This window comes from Mytilus galloprovincialis, chromosome 14 (genome assembly GCF_965363235.1).
Source record: "Mytilus galloprovincialis chromosome 14, xbMytGall1.hap1.1, whole genome shotgun sequence".
In the NCBI taxonomy this organism is placed as follows: domain Eukaryota; kingdom Metazoa; phylum Mollusca; class Bivalvia; order Mytilida; family Mytilidae; genus Mytilus; species Mytilus galloprovincialis.
The window spans coordinates 37556641-37581366 of record NC_134851.1 but is presented as its reverse complement, the minus strand read 5'-3'; the positions used below and the strand labels follow the sequence as shown (position 1 = coordinate 37581366).

The 24726-nt window shown below is 30.7% G+C and overlaps 1 protein-coding gene across 1 annotated transcript; it reads left to right on the top strand.

The window, feature by feature from the left end:
- The first annotated feature begins 381 nt into the window (after positions 1 to 381).
- LOC143059135 (uncharacterized) lies at positions 382 to 11834 on the top strand. Its single transcript, XM_076232622.1, has 12 exons — positions 382 to 519; positions 671 to 779; positions 2118 to 2246; positions 2805 to 2923; positions 3737 to 3788; positions 4418 to 4735; positions 5118 to 5432; positions 6273 to 6347; positions 7554 to 9545; positions 10274 to 10379; positions 10658 to 10777; positions 11180 to 11834. Exons 2-12 carry the CDS (start codon positions 680 to 682, stop codon positions 11361 to 11363), a joined length of 3510 nt encoding a protein of 1169 aa, XP_076088737.1. The 5' UTR covers positions 382 to 519; positions 671 to 679; the 3' UTR covers positions 11364 to 11834.
- Positions 11835 to 24726: the final 12892 nt, after the last annotated feature.

The following is a 24726-nucleotide window of genomic DNA, read 5'->3' as shown; positions in this document are numbered from 1 at the left end:
CTTTTACAGTTATATTATGTCTTCTTTTTACATGTAAAAAAATATCCTTTTAGAGAGAGGGAGATATTTTGATGTTACCTATTCCTCGGCGGTGTATTTTAAGATATTTACACTTTAAAAAACTATTAACACGGATACGTGCAAAAAAATAGATAAATTTGCCTATGAAATTCATTTGTTTCCTCATGTCCTCATTTCTATTATAAAATATCTTTTGTTAAGAGTTACAAATGTAAGATGTTTCGTAGGGTTTTTACAATTTCAAAACGTCAAATTCTTCTCATTGTGTACATGTTTGTAACGGTTCACTGCGATAATAAACACAAAGTACCCTTACAATCGGTATTTTGTTTAATACTAAAACATGAAATAATGTACCTGTGCAGTTAAAAAAAAAATGTGGAATTTCATATTCAATGTCTAAATAGAGCTACATTATACACTTGAATACGGTTTCATTTTTGGGGGATTTTAGTACTTGCTTGCATAATAATGGAACACTGATATTGGATTTGAGCTGTAAGTTGTTTTTTGTTTAGATGTTAAATAATATTCATCTTTAGTAATATATGTGTTAATAATCTGTTATATTACAATAGTATTTAGATGTTTCATCATCTGTTTCAAAAGCAAAATGATATTAAAAATGTTATTTTACCCTTTTTTGCAGGACATTAAAATGGCAGACAATCAACCAAAAACCATAGTAGAATGGAAGCTCCTGAATATATTACAGAGGGCGAATCTTATCCAGTATTATGATAATTTCATCCGGCAAGGTAATTCAAATATTTAAAGAGCCGGGAACGTTTTAAGAATATTGAAAAAAATAACAAAAGCAATACTGAGAATAATTATACTATGTTTATGTTGTTTTACTACCTATTCAGCGAAAATTGTACACAGAGACAATATAGAGCTCATGTTCTCACAGAGAAAATATAGAGCTCATGTTCTCAACAAATCGAGTAAAAAGAACCTGATTTTTAACATGGTAGTTCACACGGCTACAATCCACAGGAAGTGAGAACATCTTTCTGCGACACATTCTTCAGACTCCGATCCGACAGTATTTGTTCTTACTCCATAATTCCGTGTGCTAAGTGGAGAAGAAGCAAGAAACAGGTCCAAAGTCTTCGGTTTACTCATGACCTTTCGCAATCGAGACGAACACGTTACCATGGGAACACCTATGCTGACATGTGTGGTATCCAAATTGTGACCATGTGTATAGTTGTCAATATGAATAAGTTTTGCGTATATATTCACCATAAACACAACATTGATGATATTTTTATGAGTATATCTACTATTGTTTGTCAGTGACTTTCTCATGGTCCACAATAGGCGAGTAACAGGATACACATGTTTGGCATGTAACCACATCTGATAGCTTAAGGTACGTGTAAACACAGAATCGTATCAACTTGAAGACATATGTTTTTATATATATACAAATGTATTCAATATATAGGCGTTCCTGGATTTTTTGCTGAACGTATCCTTTTTGTGGTAAAGTTGTGATCGAAACCGATCAACCGATCAGTCAACTTTAAGATATGGGGCTGACTTATCTGTATCCATGATATCATTTATTTGTAGTTCAATGAAGTTACTTAACATGCTATTTCTTTTTTGATTTTTATTGATGGGACTTCCATATATCAGAATGTGAATTAATGGATAATATAACTTTCGTGATTTGAAGTTTCTGACTAAGATCTGTCTCATATTAATAACAAAGGATCATTTAAATAAGACGAGGGGCTCACATTTTTCCAAAAGGAATGACTATCATTTGTTAAAAACACACCCCATAATGTACTAGAGACTTCTGTTTATAATCTTTTTTGTATGAATAAAGGAACAAAAAGAGAAGAAGTACAGAAGAAATTGTGAAAGGTTGAAATTTTTATCCCCCAAACGTAACACAAATTCAATACAAAAACTTAAAAAAATGATGATGCCAAATTGTAGCTTTTCACTCAACTACCATAAAAGATAAAAAAAAAAAAATGTTGTGTGCAAGAGCTAAAACATTGATATGCGAAAATAGATATTATTATTGTAACGGATTATCTTTTAGATATATATTGATCAATTTTTTGTTTTTGTAGGTAAATGTGACGTTGAAAGAATGTCCAAAGTAAGTGGCTTCTTAAAGGAAGCTATCGACAGTGTTCGAATGAAGAAATTGCATGTTCAAATATTTACAACAGCATTAGAAGAAGCAATGAGTGATCCAGGTATTAATTGCAACCATAGCAAATAATGGCAAATCATATACGAAAGGTTTATAAAACGGAAGCGAAAAATATAAAATGGATATGTACAATCGAAAACAAACTGAAAATGCAATGGGTAAACCCTAAAAATGACGACAAAACAAATAAAAAAGGTGTAAAACACATTTCAATCCCAAATTACCTATATATATATCACTATACTGATAATTGCTTAAAATATATCACAGGGAATAGCCAGGAACAATCTGTTACCGCTATTACATCATCTTATTATCAATGCAAATACTGAACGTATAGATAATCTCCTGTTCAATAGTCAGCAGCTATGTCTTGAAACAAAATTCCTATTAAACATTGTTAAACGACAATTTTCCTGAACCTATATGGTTGTGAATGTTGAATAATTGAAAACACTTGTTGTTCTTCCCATAGTTTAACTGGCCGATTATCTGTATATGTTTAAATTTGAAATCGATTCGAAACCTCGGAATAGTTAATCATTTTTATTTGAAAACATGGACATTTACTCATGAAGGCAACATGATACGTATATTACAGATTTACTAAAGGAAGTTCCTAGCTGGTTGAAAACGTCTTCTGGTATAAGGAATCAACCACAAAGTCAGATTTCACAACCATCAAATCAGAAGATTGTCATGCAAACATTATCTGCGTCGGTAAGAATCGTTAACTTAGGTGTAGCAGTTTGCTTTGGATCAAATTGATATGATTTTATATTCAAAACTTTAAAGCGTGAGAATATGCAATGACTTAAGGAAAATGTTTTTTTTATTACTTTTCGAACTGTTCCTAACGTGAAAATTTCTTCTTGGATTACTCATCAGTAAATATGAAGTAATTCCTTTCTTATATAAATTCAATTTGTTTTAAAAATGTATAATTGCTGTTGATATATTTTTAACGCGTTTACAATTAAGCTATCAAATCAAATGCAATGGCCCGAGAACACAGTAATTTTGTAGTGCATTTCTTTGAAACAAAAAACAAAACGAAAAACACACAAAAAAACCCTGCTCTTTTTAAAAACGGTTTATTAAAGAGCAATATACTTCTTTAGAGTCAAATTCTTAAAAAATCTAAGAAACGTTTATCGGCTTAAACTTTGGACAATTATTATATTGGGGTCTGAAATTCAGTTTGACAGCTTCAGACGTTATAATTTTTGACCTTTTTCAACTGGATAAAATCTCGTTTTTACCTTTATATTCATGCCTCAAATCTCTTGTACATCTTTTACCACCCTTACCTACTAGTTTATGTATGTAATATAAGTACAAAAAATTATCTTGAAGTTGTATGGAAATTTTAGCAAATTAAACAAAATTAATCCAAGGGACTCCATATGTGTCCACAGACCTAAAAACGAGATATACACAATAAAAATTCCAAACCCAAATACAGTGAATGTTTTTGCCCTTTTAAACTCTGATAAGACTTTGTTTATTTGTTTCCATTTTATGTATTTTTAGATACCTATACAGAAGAAGATAGAAGACTACAACGTAGATGAACATGTTTCAGGTTTATTAAATTCAATTATTATACTTCACCTTAAAATGACATACTTTGATTGGCCAATACTAGGGTGCGATTTTACTCTATCACATGGCTGAGTGGGTGACAATATTTTTCAGGTTTGTCAAATTAATATTTTTTAATTGACGAATGTTCCTTGTGAGTAGAATAACGGAGATGGTCTACTACCAGAAAAACTATGTTAAAACAAGAATAAATATGAATAGAACACTCGAAAGAAAAAGTAAATAAGACATAGTATGTCGTAAAATCTACGAAATGGAGAATATACAAACATATAAATAGAGGCTAGCTCAAATATTCCGGAGGGTTTAAGTGTTTTATTGATTCCATATTTATTACCGGTATCTTCATAGTATCTTCATAGGTTTGAGACATATTGAATATTCTGTCATACAATTTTTATCAGATGTTAAACTTATTAAACCTCGAACTTAATTTTGACCTTTTTACTATGTTTATTCGAGAGTTACTAATGAGTCTGTAGTCCTTCCATTATTCCTTGTTAAAATGAAATAAAAACATTTAGATATTACGTTAACCCTTAACTTTTTCTTTCATCATGCTTTTTTAGATTACTTAAAAGCCGATAAACATTTTTTATTCAATTTTAGGCAATAACAGATTGAAACATTTCTATAGTGACATACTTACTTGTACCATTCTCGACAAGAATGTCTTAGATGAATTGATATCAAGATGTATTTTAACAATTGACGATAGGGAAGAGATAATAAAACCAGCAACACAGACGGAACGTAATAAGATTTTGCTAGACTTACTAATCAGCCGTCCATATGATGTGTTGAATTTGTTTATGGTAATTTTAAAGCAATCCGACCCGGATAACAGTAATGTACAAGCTCTTGTCAGTAAAATGTCTACTCCTGACGGGCATAACTTGACTCTAAAACAAACGGAAACTGTAACTGGTAAGTGTATTTGGGTCAATCTAATAAAACGAAATAAGCTGGAGTTTTCATCTGAATTTTTCTTTTAAACAAGAAGTTTCAATTTATCGTGTAAAAACGTATTGACATAATGCTATTTTTATTATAAATCTTATCCATCATGTCCTTGGGCAATCAGAGATTATATGCATTCTTTCATTGTCTCTGCTAAAAGTATAATCACTTTTCAAGGAAATGCATGGTTTGACGTATTGTTTGGAAATTATTTGTCTTTTGTTGTAGATTGTTTTAGAAGTTGAACGCATTTTTTTGGTTTTTTTGTGTCGCTAGGAAAAAATTGATAAAACCTACATCGCTTTTCATTAATATTCAATACATTTTAGTTGCCCTTTTGCTTTTTCAGAGGAAAACGAATACAAAATTAGACTGCAAAAGAATTTCAGAGCATTAACATTACACATGAGTTGTACCGGATCAGTATCTGACTATCTAGTAGAACGTGAAGTTCTAAATTTAGAAGACGTCCAAGAAATCAATTGCTCAGGTCTTACTACACACGAAAGTAATAGACGTTTATTGGCAAAAATGTTACGTAAAGACAGACTAGCTTATGCAATTTTTATACAAGCACTCAAGCAAGACATTTCAAATAAAGAACTAGCAAAGCAGATCGACGAAACAATAATAACCCGAGAAGAGAGAGTTATGTATACCATAGGTATGGTACATCTTATTGTTAGTAAAAGAGGGACGTGAGGTACCAGAGGGACAGTCAAACTCATAAATCGAAAATAAACTGACAACGCCATGGCTAAAAATGAAAAGGACAAACAGACAAACAATAGTACACATGACACAACATAGAAATCTAAAGAATAAACAACACGAACCCCGCCAAAAATTAGTGGCGATCTCAGGTGCTCCGGAAGGGTAAGCAGATCCTGCTTCACGTGTGGCACCCGTCGTGTTGCTTATGAGATAACAAATCCGGTAAATAGTCTAATTCGGTAGGTCACATTTATGAAAGGGTTCAGATACATTTAATGTTAGAAAAAATCAAACTCGACTCACATCTTGTTCAAAAAGTAAAAATAAAATAATCGAAATCTGAAGAAAATTTAAAAAGGAAAGTCCGTAATGAAATGACAAAATCAAAAGCCCAATTGTCATATACCTGAATTGGTCTGATTTAATATTGATACAAGCAAAAACTTTGCTTAGTAATTTGGCATTTGTATATTCGTCTGTCAGATGGTTATAGCAAATCTTTTTCCGTTTTATTATCTAATGTTGTAATATATATATCATATTCTATGAAAAGTTTATCCGCAATGAACATGATGAAACAATCAGGAAAAATATTTGCATTGTGTTCAATCGTTTTGGAATGACTATCGAAATACAAACAAAACATGTGGTTATATATGTGGTTATAATTGTCATTATAATTTTAAAACGTTATAGTTTTAATGAGCTTTCATACCTAGTTATATATGATTTATATGATATAAAATAAAACAACAAACAGGTGACTTTTCTAATTTATTTTTCTATTTAGGTGCTACTATGATACACAAAAGATTACAAATGAAAGCTTACAGCGTGTACGACGTTATTCCACAACATATCAAAGGTAATATAATTTATAAATGCTACTTAAATTACCTGTTTAAACTTTTTGATTAGATCTGATTACATCTTGTCTTTTTCCTGCAACACTTAGAAGTGGAGTTAATTCTTAATCATTGAAAGAATAAGGACCGGCGAGTGATTTAATACACCAAAAATGGCTTCTAAATACATACATTTTGTTTCTTAAGGTGGTACCCAACACTTTAACTAAAATTAATTTGGCTCGTTTAATTTTCTTAAAATTTTGACAAAGTATTTTCTTTGACCCTTTTACAAAAATATAAAAATTTCAAAAAATTTGAACCAACCGTTTTATCAGAAAAATTACACTGGTTATATACAGTTTGACAAACACTTATTTTGATCATTGAGAAGCTTAATATTCCCTTAACAACACAACGTAATTAAAACGTTTAGCTGGTTTTACAGAGTTATCTCCCTGTAGTGTTAGGTACCACCTTAACTGAATATTTTAAATTGCTAGTGAGAGATATGTGTATCACATACCAAGTGAAGAAGAATATAAAAATTATAGATCCACGTACTACCGTAATTGATGAGCATAACCCAATACTTATGGACAATTATGAAAGACTCAGACAAAACAAAATTCTTAACAATTCAAGTGAGAAATCAAACGGTAAGATTGATGCTAAAAATAATAACAGAACAAATAGTATATACAGTAAAAAAACAGCTACTACTGAATTAGAAGTTCGTGCCTTGGGATTATATATGTTACGTGCATCTTTATATAATACCATCCCTAAACCATGAAAAGTCGTGTAACAGCACAGTATTGGAAAACACTGTAACATCCGACCAAAAGTGCTTAACCTACCAGACTTCAACAACGCAAAACAAACAATTAACAAATAGACTGTACAGACTTATCATCATTTTGTAAAAAGATCGTTCCAATTCTTTCAATCCGTCGTTATTTAAAGAAGAAAAAATACCTTGGTATTTTTGACACATACTTTAGCCATAAATAAATGTGTTGTTTTTATACCACTTTTTTATACTTGTATTATATACGTAAATGCATACCATTAGATGGTTATAACTATTAACACTCGTCTAATTATTTATTGAAAAAGAATTTAAATTGCCATACTATACTGTCTACAACTTCAAAAACTATTTTTTTCTACATCCTTTTTGTTTCGCCAATAATCACGCAAACGTTGATTATTTGATTTTTCAGAGCAAATGAAATTTCGACTTGAAGAATGGGAAAAGGATGATAAAAACTTTGTATCAACCAAAGCTGGAGAGTATGCACTTGAATTGATTTTAAAGGAAAACGTTGTAACGATGACAGGAAATCCAGGTACCGGAAAATCATTTACTGCGAGACATGTTGCGCTCCAAATGAAAAAGAGAGGGTATTTTATAATACCTGTAAGCAAACCAGAAGATATTCGAAATTATTACAAGCTGGGTATGAAGACAATATTTGTTATTGATGACATATGTGGTAGATTTTGTCTCGATCAACACATTTTAATTGCATGGAAGCAAATGATTAGCGTTATCAAATCTTTTGTAACAGACAAATGTTGCAAGATAATCTCTTCTTGTAGATTACAGGTTTTTAATGATGACAAATTTTCCCATTTGACAATTTTCAAGTTATGTGAATGCAACCTCAGTTCAGAAAACTTGCTATTAACATCAAAGGAAAGGTCAGATATAGCTAAACGATATGGCATTGATAATTATGAAAAGGAACTATCAACGAAATATGACTTTTTCCCTTGGCTCTGTAGTTCTTATCACTTGAACAAATCCACCAGTTTTAATAACTTTTTAAATAACCCATTTGATGTTTTCAAAGTCGAGATCAATACGTTCATGTCGGAAGGTAAAGAGGGCAAGTTAAAGTACTGTGGTTTGGTTCTTGTTGTACTTTTTGACAATAACCTGAGCGAAGAAAGACTGGTAGCCAAAGACAAACACATTAAGAGGGTTATAGAAGAGGTCTTAACAGAATGTGGGCTAAATAGAGGTACGTCTGAGCATCGACTTAAATCGTCTTTGCGAACCCTGGAAGGATGGCTTTTAACTATGCAAGACAACACATTCAAAATAGTTCATGACAAATTATTTGATTTTTTATCAAAACAATTTGGCGAGAAGATGATTCAGTTATTTATTGAGAATTCAGCTACAAAATTTATAAGCGAACGTTTTCTTCTGACAGAAATTCACGACCATAGGGAAAACAACGATTTTTTTATAATCGTTCCTGAAAAGTATCACAATGGTTTTATACAACGTATTATCAAAGATTGGAAGAATGGGGAGTTGATTGCTTCGTTTTCGAATACAAATATGAAATATCATTCTTTTCGCCAGCGTTTTCTTTCGAATTTACAACATATTCCACAGCATGATCAACAATGCCTGGTGAACGTGGTAGATAAAGAATTTCAAATAAACTGTGTGTTTCTGTGTTGCATTATTGACGATATTGACTTCCTCCGTTGGGCGCTGACACAAAACGCCAACGTCAACAAAGTCAGTTTAGATGGTTCTTCTGCATTGTTTGTTGCAAGTTCCGATGGTCAAGTGCATATAATCAAAGAACTCATAACACATAATGCTGATGTTAATCTTTGTAATCGGAATGGTGAATCCCCATTGCATATAGCTTGTCAAAACGGACATATATCTGCTGTGCGCGAACTGCTGAAACACCATCCTGATTTAAACCACCACGATGTCAAAGGCAAAACTGCTATATATAGTGCTTGTCAGAATAACCATCTATCTGTGGTAAGAGAACTCTTGAAGCATAAAGAATTAGATTTAAACAAGTGCACAATTAAAGGATTGTCACCGTTGTCAATAGCAGAAAAGCAGGGTTATACAGATGTTGCCATAGAACTCACAAAATATCTATTAAAACACGAAACGAATAAAATAAGTCCTAGAAAAGTGGGTGGAGGATCTTTTAATCAGAGCAAAAGCATAGGCTTACATGAACACACTGATACCGCGACTGGTATGTACGGATACAGTAAGAATAGAATATCAACCAGTTTGAAAGATAATAATCACCTAAGCAGAACAGAGGCACTTAAAAAGAAATATGAAAATCTGGAATTCAGTCAAAAGGTGACTCCTCGCAGCAAACAATCGAGTTGTAATAATGCTGAAAGTCGAACCAAATCTAATACTAAAGATGGGGTCTGTAAGTATTTTCATTATAACAACTTTTTTGAGCGTTTTGTTTTAGCGAACACAGATGTTATGTTTTATTGTTAGAGAAGACATACTTATTAAGTATATATATATATATATATATATATATATATATATATATATATATATATATATATATATATATATATATATATATATATATATATATATATATATATATATATATATATATATATATATATATATATATATATATATATAATTGTATTCAAATATATAACAACTAGTTTGGCAAACATAAAGGCAACTGAATAACAAAATATTTTTCTTATCTGAGACTGCTATATATTCATGTAAGTAAGCTAACATGGTTTATCATGTTTATATCAAAAGTAGAACCACAAAAATACCAAACTCCGACAAAATATGGAAACGAAAGTCCCTGATCAAATTGCAAAATAGAAAGCTCAAACACAGTAAAACAAATAAACGACAACTGCCAAAATCCGGACTTGTAAAGGCATTTTCTTACGTAGAAATACATGTAGAATTGTATTTTATTCAAATAAGTTATATCTCATAAGCCACTTGGCAATATATAATACATGTTATAGTTAACATCGTGACACAAATAAACATTAAGATTTTGTTTAGCTTAAGTATGTGCATTATCTTACAGCATGTACAATTAACTTAATCTTTAATAAACATAATCATATACTGAAAAATTCATATCGATTTTTTTTATCCTTTTAGATTACGTTTTTAACGAACTGGACCAACCCATTGGAATAGAACAGGCCTTATGCAATTCAGAAGCAAAAGATGTCATTGATATACATTTACCATTAGCAATGCAAAAGTAAGATGAAGTTGTTGAAAATATATTTATTGTTCACAATTTTGTAAAACATTCATGCGAATTCATTGAATGGTTTGAAAGGCTGAAAATGTTAATACTTTAATTAGTTAGTTATATTCAAAATACTTGAATGTAGTTGTGAAATGTGAATTATTAATAGGAATATTGTTAATAGGTAAACACATCCTGTATTTGTTAGGAATTTATACTATTTGTTTAAAAAACCAACATAAATCTTAAGGGTACATGTTTATACACCAACCACTCACTATTTTCAGCTTTTATCATTTTGCCGCAAGTAGAGAGCAAGCAGAACAGCTTTTGCCTGCTTGTAAAGAGGGGAGTTTTTTATTACGATTAAGCCAGTCTTCTGATGCACCATACTCTTTGACAGTTAAGTATGTATTATAATGGCAGTAACGTGCGTTAAATGTAAGACTGTATATAACTATATATATATATAAAAAGGTAAAAAAGAAAAACACACATTAATTTCTTAATCATAAAAAAGAAATACAATTTGAGAAATATAAACCAAAATAACAATATATTTTGTTTCAAAAACCCCATCGACGATGATGATGATGATGATGATGATGATGATGATGATGATGATGATGATGATGATGATGATGATGATGATGATGATGATGATGATGATGATGATGATGATGAAGAAAAGTGAGCACATTTTTAGGAGATTATCGAATGGGTGTAGTTAAAACACCCAACAGACATACAACAAACGCTACTGATCAGCTTTTGTGTTATGTGTTGATATCATTTTGCTTTATTTTCAGGGGACCTAAAGGACTACCAATACACCTGAGAATAAGTATGAAAGACGGGATGTATATTATTGGAGAGACGTGTCTTCGGTTTCAATCAGTTCCGGCACTCATTTATCACTATACAAAACAAACAATAGAGGTGTCAACAGTTGGGCGTATCAAACTGATTTGGCCAATACCCCGATTAAAGTAATATGACACATTTAAGGCAAGATTTATTCTAATGATTTATTTTTAGTATTGTTATAATATCACTGGTACCAAAACTGTTGTAGGAAATGTTATTTATTCAAATCAACCAGTAATTTGATACAAGTTTAAATGCTCTTCGACTTCAATATAAGAAGATACGTTATGATTGTTAATGAGACTCTCAATCAGAGGCAATATGTCAAGTTCACACTAACATCAAGAAATTATTCATATTATTTTAGTAATTGTGTGAATATTACGGTGTAGGATGAATGCAAATTTCATCAGAAGGACAAAATCTCACCTATATGTATATAATGAGATTGTCAGAGTATCTCAGTTTTCTATGTTAGAAGGTGATCATACAATGATTTAAATGTAAAGAAGTCTTTTCTTTTTGTATATAGTAAATCCAAAATAATACAAATCTGAATGATGTATAAAGGCCTATAACTCAAATTTAAAAACTATATAAACACAAAACGATTAACATTGTTACTATGTAGTCTTTCCATATATTGCATTGCAGTATAATATTTTAAATTCGAGATTGTTAGGCTTATTAAGACTTTTTGTTTGATCTTGAAGCTCATATTCGGACTTATACCTTATATTTGTATTGGTATTTTTGAGTCTCAAATCAAAAGAAATGAAATCAAGAATGTGCTTTATATATAGAATTAACATTGAGAATGGAAATGGGGAATGTGTCAAAGACACAACAACCCGACCGTAGAGCAGACAACAGCAGGTCACCAACAGGTCTTTAATGCAGCGTGCAATTCCCGCACCCGGAGTCGTCCTTCAGCTGGCCCCTAAACACATATATATATATATACTAGTTCAGTGATAATGAACGCCATACTAAACTCCAAATTGTACACAAGAAACTAAAAGTTAAAATAATACAAGACTAACAAAGGCCATAGGCTCCTGACCTGGGACAGGCGCAAAAATGCGGCGGGGTTAAACATGTTTGTGAGATCTCAACCCTCCCTCTATACCTCTAGCCAGTGCAGAAAGTAAACGCATAACAATACGCACATTAAAATTCAGTTCAAGGGAAGTCTGATGTCAGAAGATGTAACCAAAGAAAATAAACAAAATGACAATAATACATAAACAACACCAGACTATATAGCTACGTACTAGCAATTAACTGACATGCCAGCTCCAGACTTCAATTAAACTGATTGAAAAATTATGTCTTCATCATATTAATATCAGGCACAATCCTCCCCGTGGGGGTTTAGTATGTATTATACCATCATAACATATATGAGAAGAACATAACCCGTGTCATTCCAAAACTGGTTTATGGTCTTTTATGAAAAGAAAAATTGATGCAAAGTATCCAAGAGAAAAAAAAAAGGAGTCTGAACATCTAACACAAATTCTAAAACCTCACCTATAAGTACATTCGTCTTTCAAGAGTTAATGATTTGTTGTTTTTTTTTGTAGATCGAACGTGCTTCTGTGTACCAAGTCAGGAATATGACAGTTCTTGTCCGTTCGTTTTTGATGCGTTTTGTTATTTGATTTTGCCATGTGATTATGGACTTTCCGAATTGATTTTCCTCTGAGTTCAGTATTTTTGTGATTTTACTTTTTTCTAGCGTAAACAAGTTAAGCCTGATATTTATGATGAGTTTATTAAATTGTTGTGCACTAGTTATCATTACATTTCAAAATTAAAATGAAAACATCCTTTTCGATTCAAATTCAAAGAGTTGATTCAAAATTCAGAACACATTAACCTCGGTTCTTTGTTATGGCTGTTTAAGGGTACATTAAAAAAAAAAATCATGGCATATTCATTTTTTACAGTATCTTATCTATTGAAATTCACACTCACTCCTCCATAGATATTTGAGAAATACTCGACTCCTCCATAGATATTTGAGAAATACTCGACTCCTCCATATATATTTGAGAAATACTCGACTCCTCCATAGATATTTGAGAAATACTCGACTCCAATATCTGAGGATCCCAGCAAACAGTTTCACTTTGATACAGTTCTAAAATGAAAAATTGCATCACACTTTTACGATATCAAGGTATTCTGTCTTAAACATGTTAAATAATAAATTATCAATTATGTTGTTATTTTGTTACCGATGTTAGGCAAAATATTATCAGTTCTCCTAATTACTGTCTCCTGTTTGTTTGCTAATTATTCAAGTAAAAAATATAAGTTTCACTATCATTCCATTAAAAAAATACTCTTAAATGACCAAGTTGAAAAGTGTATTCTAAAAACTTTAATATTTGTCAGACGGAGTGTGTAAAGTATACATTCAAACTAGCTTAGGAAAGGAATATTTTAGTCCAAATTTCATATAAATTTATACTCAGCAATCACAAAAGAAGAATTTGGTGCCTGGTTAACAGATATTGCTGTTACATTAAAACTGAAAAACAACAATGTTTGCATTTGTCTGATAATGATATTATAATAAAGTCATAAGCTACCATGAGATTAATAGGGTGTTTACATATTTTTGAAATGCAAGATACTTAAAGAACCGATCCTTCTTTATTTCTTTTTTCTAAAAATGTCATTATATGACGTATATTTCATGTGATAATACTTATGTCGCAATATTTTGATGGTAATATTAATTTTAAAAGTTTCCATCTATATACTTTTAACTTATTCTCTTCTTAATAATGAAATATAAAAAGTATAATTTATTTATACTAAGGTTCTCTTTAATATGTAAAACACGCACAAATTTGGTAACACAAATTGAGAGACCGGTTTAGTTTTACCTTTACAAATTTACTTCTATAATATTTTTGTAGAACAAATTGACGCGTCAATCTTATTACCTTTCCAGATCGATTTATGTCTAAAATATTTACATCTCTTTTTTGTAAATATATTGCTTGATATACAAAACGACGAAGAAATGTGAATAAATATTGATAGTTCCCTTTTTATTCAATTGTCAAAAACGATATACGATAGAAGTACAGATGTACCATAACATTATAACTTATGGTACATTCAGAATTAAGGTACTATCACTAATAAATGTATAAGAAATTGTCAATATTCTTTACGAAAATAGTTTTTTTTCTTAAAAGAAAAGATTTCAGTTTTCAATTGAGAAAAAAAATCTGTTGTTATATATGTTATTGAGAATGACCTATTTCATATCAATATCTGTCTGAGTGTCTTCCAACAGAAACAAATAAAATGATGATGAATTGCTTCTCGTTTCTTCCCTCTAATGCTAAGGGTGTTTGAATACGAAACAAATGTGTCCTAAACAGGCAGTATGAACGTACTTTATAACTAAGGAGTTTCTTATCCCAGGAATAGATTACTTTAGACGTATTTAGCACAACTTTTTGGAATTGTGGGTCCTCAATGCTCTTCAACTTCTTACTTGTTTGGCTTTACAATTATTTTGATATGACCGTCACTGATGAGTCTTATGTAGACGAAACGCGCGTCTGGCGTACTAAATTATAATCATGGTACCTTAGATAACTATTTATAGAGATTCATTCGAATTCCCTTAACATGATTACATCGTAAGAGCTAGACAATGTATTTAAAGATTCGGTTATGACTGCCTCCGAGTGAGTAGACAGTCTATGAACTCATTATCATTCTTAGAACAATCAGAAATGTGATTTCAGATTCAATATTTTAAAGTCTCACCATTTACAATTATATATATTTACACAATAAAATATTCATACAGGTATATAAATCATACATGAATAACAAAACACTTTAAATTCAAATTGTATGTGCCAATCTTAAAAGATTTATGATAGACTGTACAAGCAATACTATTAAGAAAACAATAAATAGTGTACATATTATATATAATATATATTTGCTTATGAATATCATTAAAATACAGCATAATTAATTATATTAAAAAAAACATTTCTTCTGATTAAAATGCTATAGCAGTTTCTGGCCACACTTTCAAAAAGTGTATCATTATTGAAAAAAAGTCTACTTTTCATTATCTGATAAAATGTAAAAATCAACATTTAAATTTGCAACTTCAGTAAACAATATGTCTAAGATCTTCATATAGTGGACATTTCAATAAAACATGTAGTTCAAATACTATTATTACAATATTTCTTTTTTTTTCATATCTACCCGTTTCTATTCTAAGGGGAGCAACTCCACATCTAAATTTATCAAAATAACTTATAAATTGAAGGGAAATTTTACATTTTAAGTACGTTTTAGGTTCAGTACAATAATCATATTTCAATAACTTATTAGTTCTTAATTTATTACCTTGAGCATACGCAGATACTATACTACTCCAACCTATTTTATATTTATCAAACATTATTATTTGTACATATAATAACTGAACAATTATACTCTTATTTAATACATTAGTTTCATAGTTACAATAGCTATAAAAGTTATGATTTTTAACATTTCCATAACTCTATGGCTCTATTTCTTATTTCTATCTCTAGCTTTTTTAATGAACCATTTGAAAACCTTAAAATTTATTCTATCATGAGTCATATTTGAACATCTTTTCTAATGTCTAAATACACTTGTTCATTGTTTTACAGATGGTGGTTTCCAACCCACTTCTCCATGTATGACATCCTTTGGGGTATATTCACCGACACCCATGAAATAATCGTATGGCTCTATTTTAGCCAGCATTGATACATGATTAATCACGTGTACCCCAAATACACGACCCATAATCAATTACAGACCAGACCATAGTGTTATATAATTTTGAAAATTTATTGTGTTGGAAAACACAGTATGTTTAACGTTTTACAATTAATAAACCCAGAGCCCTACTTGCTGATTTGGCTACTACCTTAACCATTTATTGGTAATCTAAAAATTATGTTAATGAGTGAGTAGTTATAGACCAAACGTCAAGTTATCCTCCGGAGTCATTCTAAAGTTTGAATATCCGTCTAACAGATGTAAATTGACCCCAAAATTGATTTAAGGAGATTCCTGTCTTGGTAAATGTAGGTGGTTAATGCTCTTAAATTTTTTCTTAGATTTTGGATTATGCTGAGTCCGTTTCTATGTGTGTTACATTTTAATGTTGTGTCGTTGTTCTCCTCTTATAATTAATACGCTTCCCTCAGCTTTAGTTTGTTACCCCAATTTTGTTTTTTGTCTATAGATTTACGAGTTTTAAACAGCGGTATACTACTGTTGCTTTATCTAAATATATTGTAAGCATTTTGTTTGTAAAACTTTGGTCGCAATCATTCCAGATAAAGTTCATTACAGAAACAGGCGCTCAGTGCAATGAACTTCGTTTCATGTTCTCCAGTTTATTTTAAACAGATGGATTGTAGACCCTCATACTTAGTCAGACCATCTGGAACATGACTGTATTACAAGTTGTTGTCCGTCTTTGAAGGAGTAGGGTATTGTAATGTGTATTGTCAAAATATTCCTATAGTCAAGGTTATCATAATTTAAAGTGTTCAGAAGCAATCTAAGACAGTAAAAAAAGGTTAGTGATACCAATAGTATTAAGTCTTGTAGTTAAACATTAGAAAGAGAACAAGAATAGTTCCATCGCATTTCTTAGTTTGATGATCCCAATATTACCTTGTGTATAAGCTAAAATTAGCTAAAAGTCATGATTTCTTCTGCAAACACGTTAATTCAATTAGAAACAGCTAAGAACACGAATAGGATGTTTCTCAAACAGTATATGTTTAAAAAATACATTCATATTTTTTACGAACTATGTAAAATGTCTATGCTATGAAATTATCGGAAACAGTAAATCTTTTTAAATGCTAACGATTCTCCTTATTTTCACTGAGGATCCTTGGTTGAATCTTTAATTTTCGAAATACAGATGATGATTACAGGTGATTCAGACTCATTAAACATATTGAATACATATTGACACGAACCAAATTCTTTTTTTAGCAATTAGTTTAAATTAAATTCTCCATACAAATAAATCACAAAAATACCTAACTCCGAGGAAAATCACAGAAAGTCCCAGATCAAATGGCAGTATAAAATGCTGAAGTACATCAAACGAAGGGATGACAACTGTCATATTCCTAACTTGGTATAAGCATTTTCTTATGTAGAAAATGTTGGTTAAAACCTCGACATCAATAAGTTTTGGATAATGAATCATCAAAATTAATTTGGCCTGTGTTTCTTCATTCTTTATTTGTTTTTTTCCGTATTTCTACCCTTTTATTTTCCATCATTCTCTCTTCTTACCGCCCTTCCCCTTCCACCGACTCTCATACTAAGTCCTACTATCTGGAACATATATTATAGGTAATTGACTTTTTTCGGAAGGGTAGTGTGTTTTATTTTGCTATGGTCTGTTTAACTTACAATGGTTTGGTTTGGTTATTCCTGAATGCTCCCTGTTTATTGTCAAAATATTGCGAAAGTCTACGCAATTATTTAATTTCATAATGTAGTGCTCTGGCAGTATTGTGATTTTTACAGTATATAAATTGTGATGAGACACATAGTATTTAACCATGACGACTTATTTAAAGTTTTCAGAAATAAAGACAGTCTGAGAGGTTAGAGATACCACCAGTATTAAGTCGTGCAAATATTAATTAGAAAGTAAACAATAATAGTGCCACCGCATTTCTTGTTTAGATACTCCTATTAATACCTTGTGTAGAAGCTAAAACTAGCTAAAAGTCATGATTTCTCCTGCAAACACGTTATTTCAATTAGGAAAGTTAATAACACAAATAGGACGTTTCTCAAACAATATATGTTTTTAGGTATATTCAATGATTTGTTAGGATTACTGACTCCTATGTATAATATGTATGCTATGAAATTATCTGATGTAATAAATCTTTCTTATCGCTTTCGATTCTCCAAATTATCTCCAAAGATCCGCGGATAATCTTTTATTTTCCAAATATAGATGATATTTGGTGATAAAAACTCATTAAACATACTTTCAGGAAACAATTTCTTTTTTTTAAACAATAAGTTTAAATAAAGTTCTCCATAAACATATGAATATGTGTTTTCTAAATATCTAACATTGATTTTTTTATAGAATCATGTACATACGGAAATATGGCTTATTGATTATTGCAATTAATACAATTAATTTTATTTCCCAAGTTCACGTAATGTTGGTCGTAAAATTTAAAGTGTCTGATTAACACTTGTGTAAATATTGTTTTCTAGATAGGGCTCAGTGTCTTGTTTTATATTTATGTCAGCTATGTCCCCTCAGACAATAAAAGCTGTTTAATCATTTATTAGTTACACATTTTATTAATTGAAAATTTGCACCAGACTAAAATATTAATAAACAACTGTGTTATTTCTCTTTTAAAGAGAAATCTGACTTGTGTAAACCATTAAACAATACGCATATTATACTGTCACTTGTCTAATTTTTAACATCCTGTATATCAACATTAAGTGAACCCAATTTTTCACATAATTTATCTCTTTAGGTCGGGATAGAAATATTAAACATGATTGTTTATATTACACCATATAATACGGTAGGTATCATATGTAATCCAGTGTCAACTCACTACTTTATTTTTAGTCGATTACAAATCCAGTGTCATCCTAATTACTCCATAAAAAATAGTGCTATTGATTATAAATGCAGAGTCATTGTCATTTTTTAATAATTGTCTGACAGGGGTAGCCCAACACAAAATAAAAAGGATTTTTAGACGATTCCTTTTTGGCAAATGTAGGTTGTTAATGTTCTAAGATATATTGTAATAATTATTTTTCCAAACATTTCGTCGCAATCATACCTGATCAAGATCATTCAGAAACAGGCGCTCAGTGCAATGCAACTCGTTTCATGTTCTCCAATTTCTTTTAAACACTTAAATTGTGGTTTAAAAGTTTTCATTGTAGATTTTTTGATTGCAAATTCGTTAAATGAAAAAAGTAAATTTACAAAAATACTGAACTCCGATGAAAATTTAAACAAGCGAAGTACTTTATCAAATGGCAGTATCAAAAGCTGAAATTCATCAAACGAATGGATAACAACTGTCATTTTCCTGACCTAGTAAAGGCATTTAAAAAAAATGGTTATGTAGAAAATGGTAGTTTAAACCTCGACATTTATAAATTTTGGAAAATAAATCATCAAATTTGATTGTGTCTTTGTTTCTTTATTCTTTATTTGTTTTGTCCATTTTTCTGACCTTTTATTGTTCATTATTCTCTCTTCTTAACTCTCCCCCGGACCCTCATATTGAGTCACAGTATCCTGAACGTGTGTTATAAGTTGCTGTCTTTTTCTTTAGGAGAAGGGTGTTGTATTTTGCAATGGTCTGTTTAACTAACCATGTTTTGTTTTGGTAATTCATGAAAGGGTCCCTTTGTTTTGTCACAATATTGCGATAGTCTAGATAATGATTTGATTTCATAGTGGAGTTTCCCTGGCAGTATTGTAATTTTTACCGTATAGTCTTTGTGATGAGACACATTGTATTGAGCTTGACGACTACATTTTTTTTTAATTTCAAGTCTTTAGAAATGACTACAGACAGTCTAATATGTTAGTGATATCATTAGTACTAAGTCGTGCAGTTATCAATTAAAAATGAAAACAAAAATAGTTCCACCGCATTTCCTTTTTTGATTCTCTCTTTGTATATAATATTAACTAATCTAGAAGTCATGATTTCTGCTGCCAACACGTTATTTCAATTAGAAACAGCTAATAACACGAATAAGACGTTTCTCAAACAAATATGTTTCTTAAGTTCATTCATTGATTTGATAGGATAATTAACTCCGAAGTATAATGTGTATGTTTTGAAATTATCGGAAATAATAGATCTTTCTAATCGCGTACGATTCTCCTAATTATCTATAAATGAATCTTTTCTTTTCCATAGATGATGATTGGTGACGATTAAACATACTAACACGAACCAATTTATTTTTTTTAAAGAATTAGTTTAAATTAAGTTCTCCATAAACATTTTCAAATGTGTTTTCTAAATATCTAACATTATTTTCTTTCATAGAATCATGTACATAATGAAATAAAGCTTATTGATCATTGCAGTTAATACAATTAGTAATATTTCCAAAGTCCACGTTATGTTGGTCATAAAATTTAAAGTTTCTGATTTATATTTAACGTGTACATATTGTTTTCGAGATATGGGTCAGTGTCCGTTAAGTTTCCTTCTTACAATAAAACTGTGTATTCATTCATTAGTTACACCTTTTGATTATTGAAAATTTGCACCAGGCTCAAATATTTATACAAACTTTGTTATTTCTTTTATAGAGAAATGGAACTTGTTTGTACAACCAAAATTTTGAATTTTTGAAATACTAAGGCTTTTCTACCTCAGGCATAGATTACCTTAGCTGGATTTAGCAAAACTTTTAGGCATTTTTGGTCCTCAATGCTATTCAACTTCGTACTTTATTTGTCCTTTTTAACTGTTTTGGATTCGAGCGTTACTGATGAGTCTTTTGTAGACGAAACGCGCGTCTGGCGTATATATAAAAAAATTTAGTCCTGGTATCTATGATGAGTTTATTTATACTGTAACTTGGCTAATTCTTTAAAGCATGTATATCTCAACATTTTTGAAAAACCATTTTTTCACATTATTTTATCTTGTTAGGTCGGGATAGATATATGAAACAAGTTTGTTTATATAACACCATGCAATATATTATATGTAATCCAATGCCATTTTATTAGTTAAAATTGCATGTAATCGATTACAAAGCCGGTGTTATTCTTATAAAGTCAAAGCAAAATTATGTGCAAATAATTTAAAATGCAATGGAATCCTAAGTATGGTCTTTTTGTTCTTGAAATTTTGCCAGAAATTGGGCATCCTCGGGTTTTATCCATGGAGTGGCATAAACAAAATGTCACAGATAACCCCTACTTTAGTGTTATCGATAACGAATCAAATGTCATCATAATAACTTGAAAGCAAATTTAATGTAATCGATTACATTTGATTTCGAATGTAATTGTAATGATATTGATTATGATGAATTGTAATTAAATTACAACCTCTTTTGCTTTAAAGGAAACAATATCAGATGTAAAATCAGTTATTTTTTGTTTACAACATAGAAAATGCTAATTGTGAGATCTAAGACAATCGCTCGTAAAGCAAACGGACCAGGGCATTCATGACATGGCAAACAAATCGTAAAAAAGAATGCTATACAGAACGTAACTAAAAAAACTGAAGACAGCGCTAACACAAACAAAACGTAAACGGGTTGCAATTTCAGTTGATCAGTTGATCACTTAAATTATTTTTGTGACATCTTAACTTATTTAAGTGCCTTCTAAGTTGTTTCAATTTGAGGGCCACTGATGATTTTTTATAGAGAAAATGCTGGTCTGATACACAACTTCAATCTTGGTTTATATGTGTTAATTTATAACCACTGTTGGTGATTGTTTCATCCCCGGGAAATCACAGCTAAGATTTTTATATTTTCATAAGTTATATGACCATTACAATAACATGTTGAAGACATATAATCAAACAAGTTTGCATAATACATATGCTATTACAAATCTTTGAAAATGTTTAACATAAAAGATTTTTATTCGAAACAAATATGTTTATTGTAATCTGGAAATAATGACAATTCCAAGTATATTTTACAGACAGTTTCCTTGTTAGATTTTAGAGTAAACACATCAGCGCAAGACTAACGATCAACTTGTTTGTTACATTTTAAATCAATAAGAACTTTTATAGTGTTTACATATTTTTTTAATCATAATATATGAGTACAAGGAGATCATGGAGGAAACGTACTCTAACATAAACTGCAACCACAATCAATGTATAGCATGTATAGATGTAAAGGTTAAGATAATCATATACAGCACAAGATAAAACCAATGTGTGAAACATTCAATCACAGATTAATAATATCTCAAACCAGAACAATAAAAACTAGATCAAATATCTGATCATATTACAAACCAGACATGATAAAGGATCAACTAAGTGTTTCGTATTCACTTGAGGATAATATAAATTTGGTACAAAAGAAATTCTAGGTGGAAAAACGAAAATATAATTACAAACATTATAATTTATATACATATATGTTCAATATATGCGACGGTATTCTAAAGTGCGATGATCACGCTTAACTCTTTACCATTCGGCATAAATTGCACATTTTGTGCCGCAGAGGAACGATCAAATGTAAAGCAATCATAAACTTCTTATTACTGTTGGTAGACTTATAATCTAAGACTTTTAATATAAAACATAGTTTTTCAGTAATATTAATGACAGATTTGAAAAACAAATTATCATATTTGATCACGTGATATACAGTCCAATGTCAGGTGACAACAACAAAACACTCAGAAAATTGTAAAACTTTGATTAAAAATGTCCCTTTTGAAGTTTATTTATGGAAAAAGTACCAACAGAGCATTCATATACAATGTTAGGAATAACATCTCAACGAAAATGAACCCTGCATGGTCTATTTATGTGAGAAACAGCATTTTTTATAGCCAAACATCCTATGTGCATGATGTGGGTGATCTGGGTCAAAATTGTTATTTTCGAGCTTTCTGAGTAAAAACCGTAGCCAAACTGTGCAACTGAAGTGAATCAACACTTAAATGCCTACAATCATTTTAAAGACAGAAAAACTTAATTCTTACACCTTCATCATCCCTTAGTTACCGATTTGTAATAGATTATCTTAACATGTATGTCTCTATCATTCTATAAACGACTATAGACAGAAGACAGAAAATTAACTTTGTCACAAGGAAAAAAATATTTTCAATTTGAAATAAGAATTAACTTCAAGTCAGGTCAAGTTATTTAATATTGTTATTGTTTTTTTTTTAAACCGGACATTCACCATTGCAGTATACGAACCCGGATCGCTTGATTACTAGCCTGAGATACATCCCCTTAGCTACAGAATCATACGGTTAAAATTGATTAAATTCATAAAATTGAGAATGAAAATGGGGAATGTGCCAAAGAGACAACAACCCGACCATAGAGAAGACAACAGCAGAAGGTTACCAACAAGTCTTCAATGCAGCGAGAAATTCCCGCACCGGAGGCGTCCTTCAGCTGGCCCCTAAACAAATATATATACTAGTTCAGTGATAATGAACGCCATACTAAACTCCAAATTGTACATACATGTTGTACACAAGAAACTAAAATTAAAAATAATACAAGACTAACAAAGGCCAGAGGCCCCTGACTTGGGACAGGCGCAAAAATGCGACGGGGTTAAACATGTTCATGAGATCTCAACCCTCCCCCTATACCTCTAGCCAATGCAGAAAAGTAAACGCATAACAATACGCACATTAAAATTCAGTTCAACAGAAGTCCGAGTCTGATGTCAGAAGATGTAACCAAAGAAAATAAACAAAATGACAATAAAAATACATAAATAACAACAGACTACTAGCAGTTAACTGACATGCTAGCTCCAGACTTTAATTAAACTGATTGAAAGATTATGTCTTCGTCATATGCATATCAGGCACAATCCTTCCCGTTAGGGGTTTAGTATCATACCATCATAACATATACTTATTTTCAATGTGATTTGTAATAAATTTTTTTAAGTTGACATTTCACATACAAATATTATATTCAGAAAGACGTAAAAACTGCACTTTTTTACATCTTTAAAAGAACACATAATGTGAGACGGTGTGTACACTAGGGGGAAATAGTGGAAAAGGGGGGAGGGTAATTATGATTTTAATTAAAAAAACAAGTTACACAAGTACAAAACTGTAGTAAGAAATGCATTTTATTTATAATATTTGGCCTCTGGAACCACAATATGCACGTTTTAACTGGTATGGGCAGGAATTCTAAGAAATAGTTGCTGAAAATTATTGACATGTTGACAATGTTCACTGCTTCGTTTTTCGAAGAAAATTGATAAAAAAATAACCTAATGAACCTTCATCTTATAAAGCTCAACACAAAACTGAAAGAAAAAAAACAACATAAGTCCCAAGTCAGGAGCCTGTATGTAATTCAGTGGTTGTCGTTTGTTTGTGTGTTACATATTTGTTTTTCGTTCATTTTTTTACAAAAAAAGGCCGTTAGTTTTCTCGTTTGAATTGTTTTACATTGTCTTATCCGGGCCTTTTATAGCTCACAATGCGGTATGGGCTTTGCTTATTGTTGAAGGCCGTACGGTGACCTATAGTTGTTAATGTCTGTGTCATTTTGGTCTTTTGTGGATAGTTGTCTCATCGGCAATCATACCACATCTTCTTTTTTATAAGTGACCGATTTTTGCGGTTTATAGAAACCAAACACAATATTTTCATAATTCGAGATTTACACAATTCTTAAGTTTTTTCTGTTAA

Bases quoted from the DNA above. Each gene is read 5' to 3' on its own strand.
- LOC143059135 (XM_076232622.1), top strand. From the start codon at position 680: ATGGCAGACAATCAACCAAAAACCATAGTAGAATGGAAGCTCCTGAAT. The intron at 4,736-5,117 runs GTAAGTGTATTT...TTGCTTTTTCAG, and splicing joins ACAAACGGAAACTGTAACTG to AGGAAAACGAATACAAAATT. The intron at 10,778-11,179 runs GTATGTATTATA...CTTTATTTTCAG, and splicing joins CCATACTCTTTGACAGTTAA to GGGACCTAAAGGACTACCAA.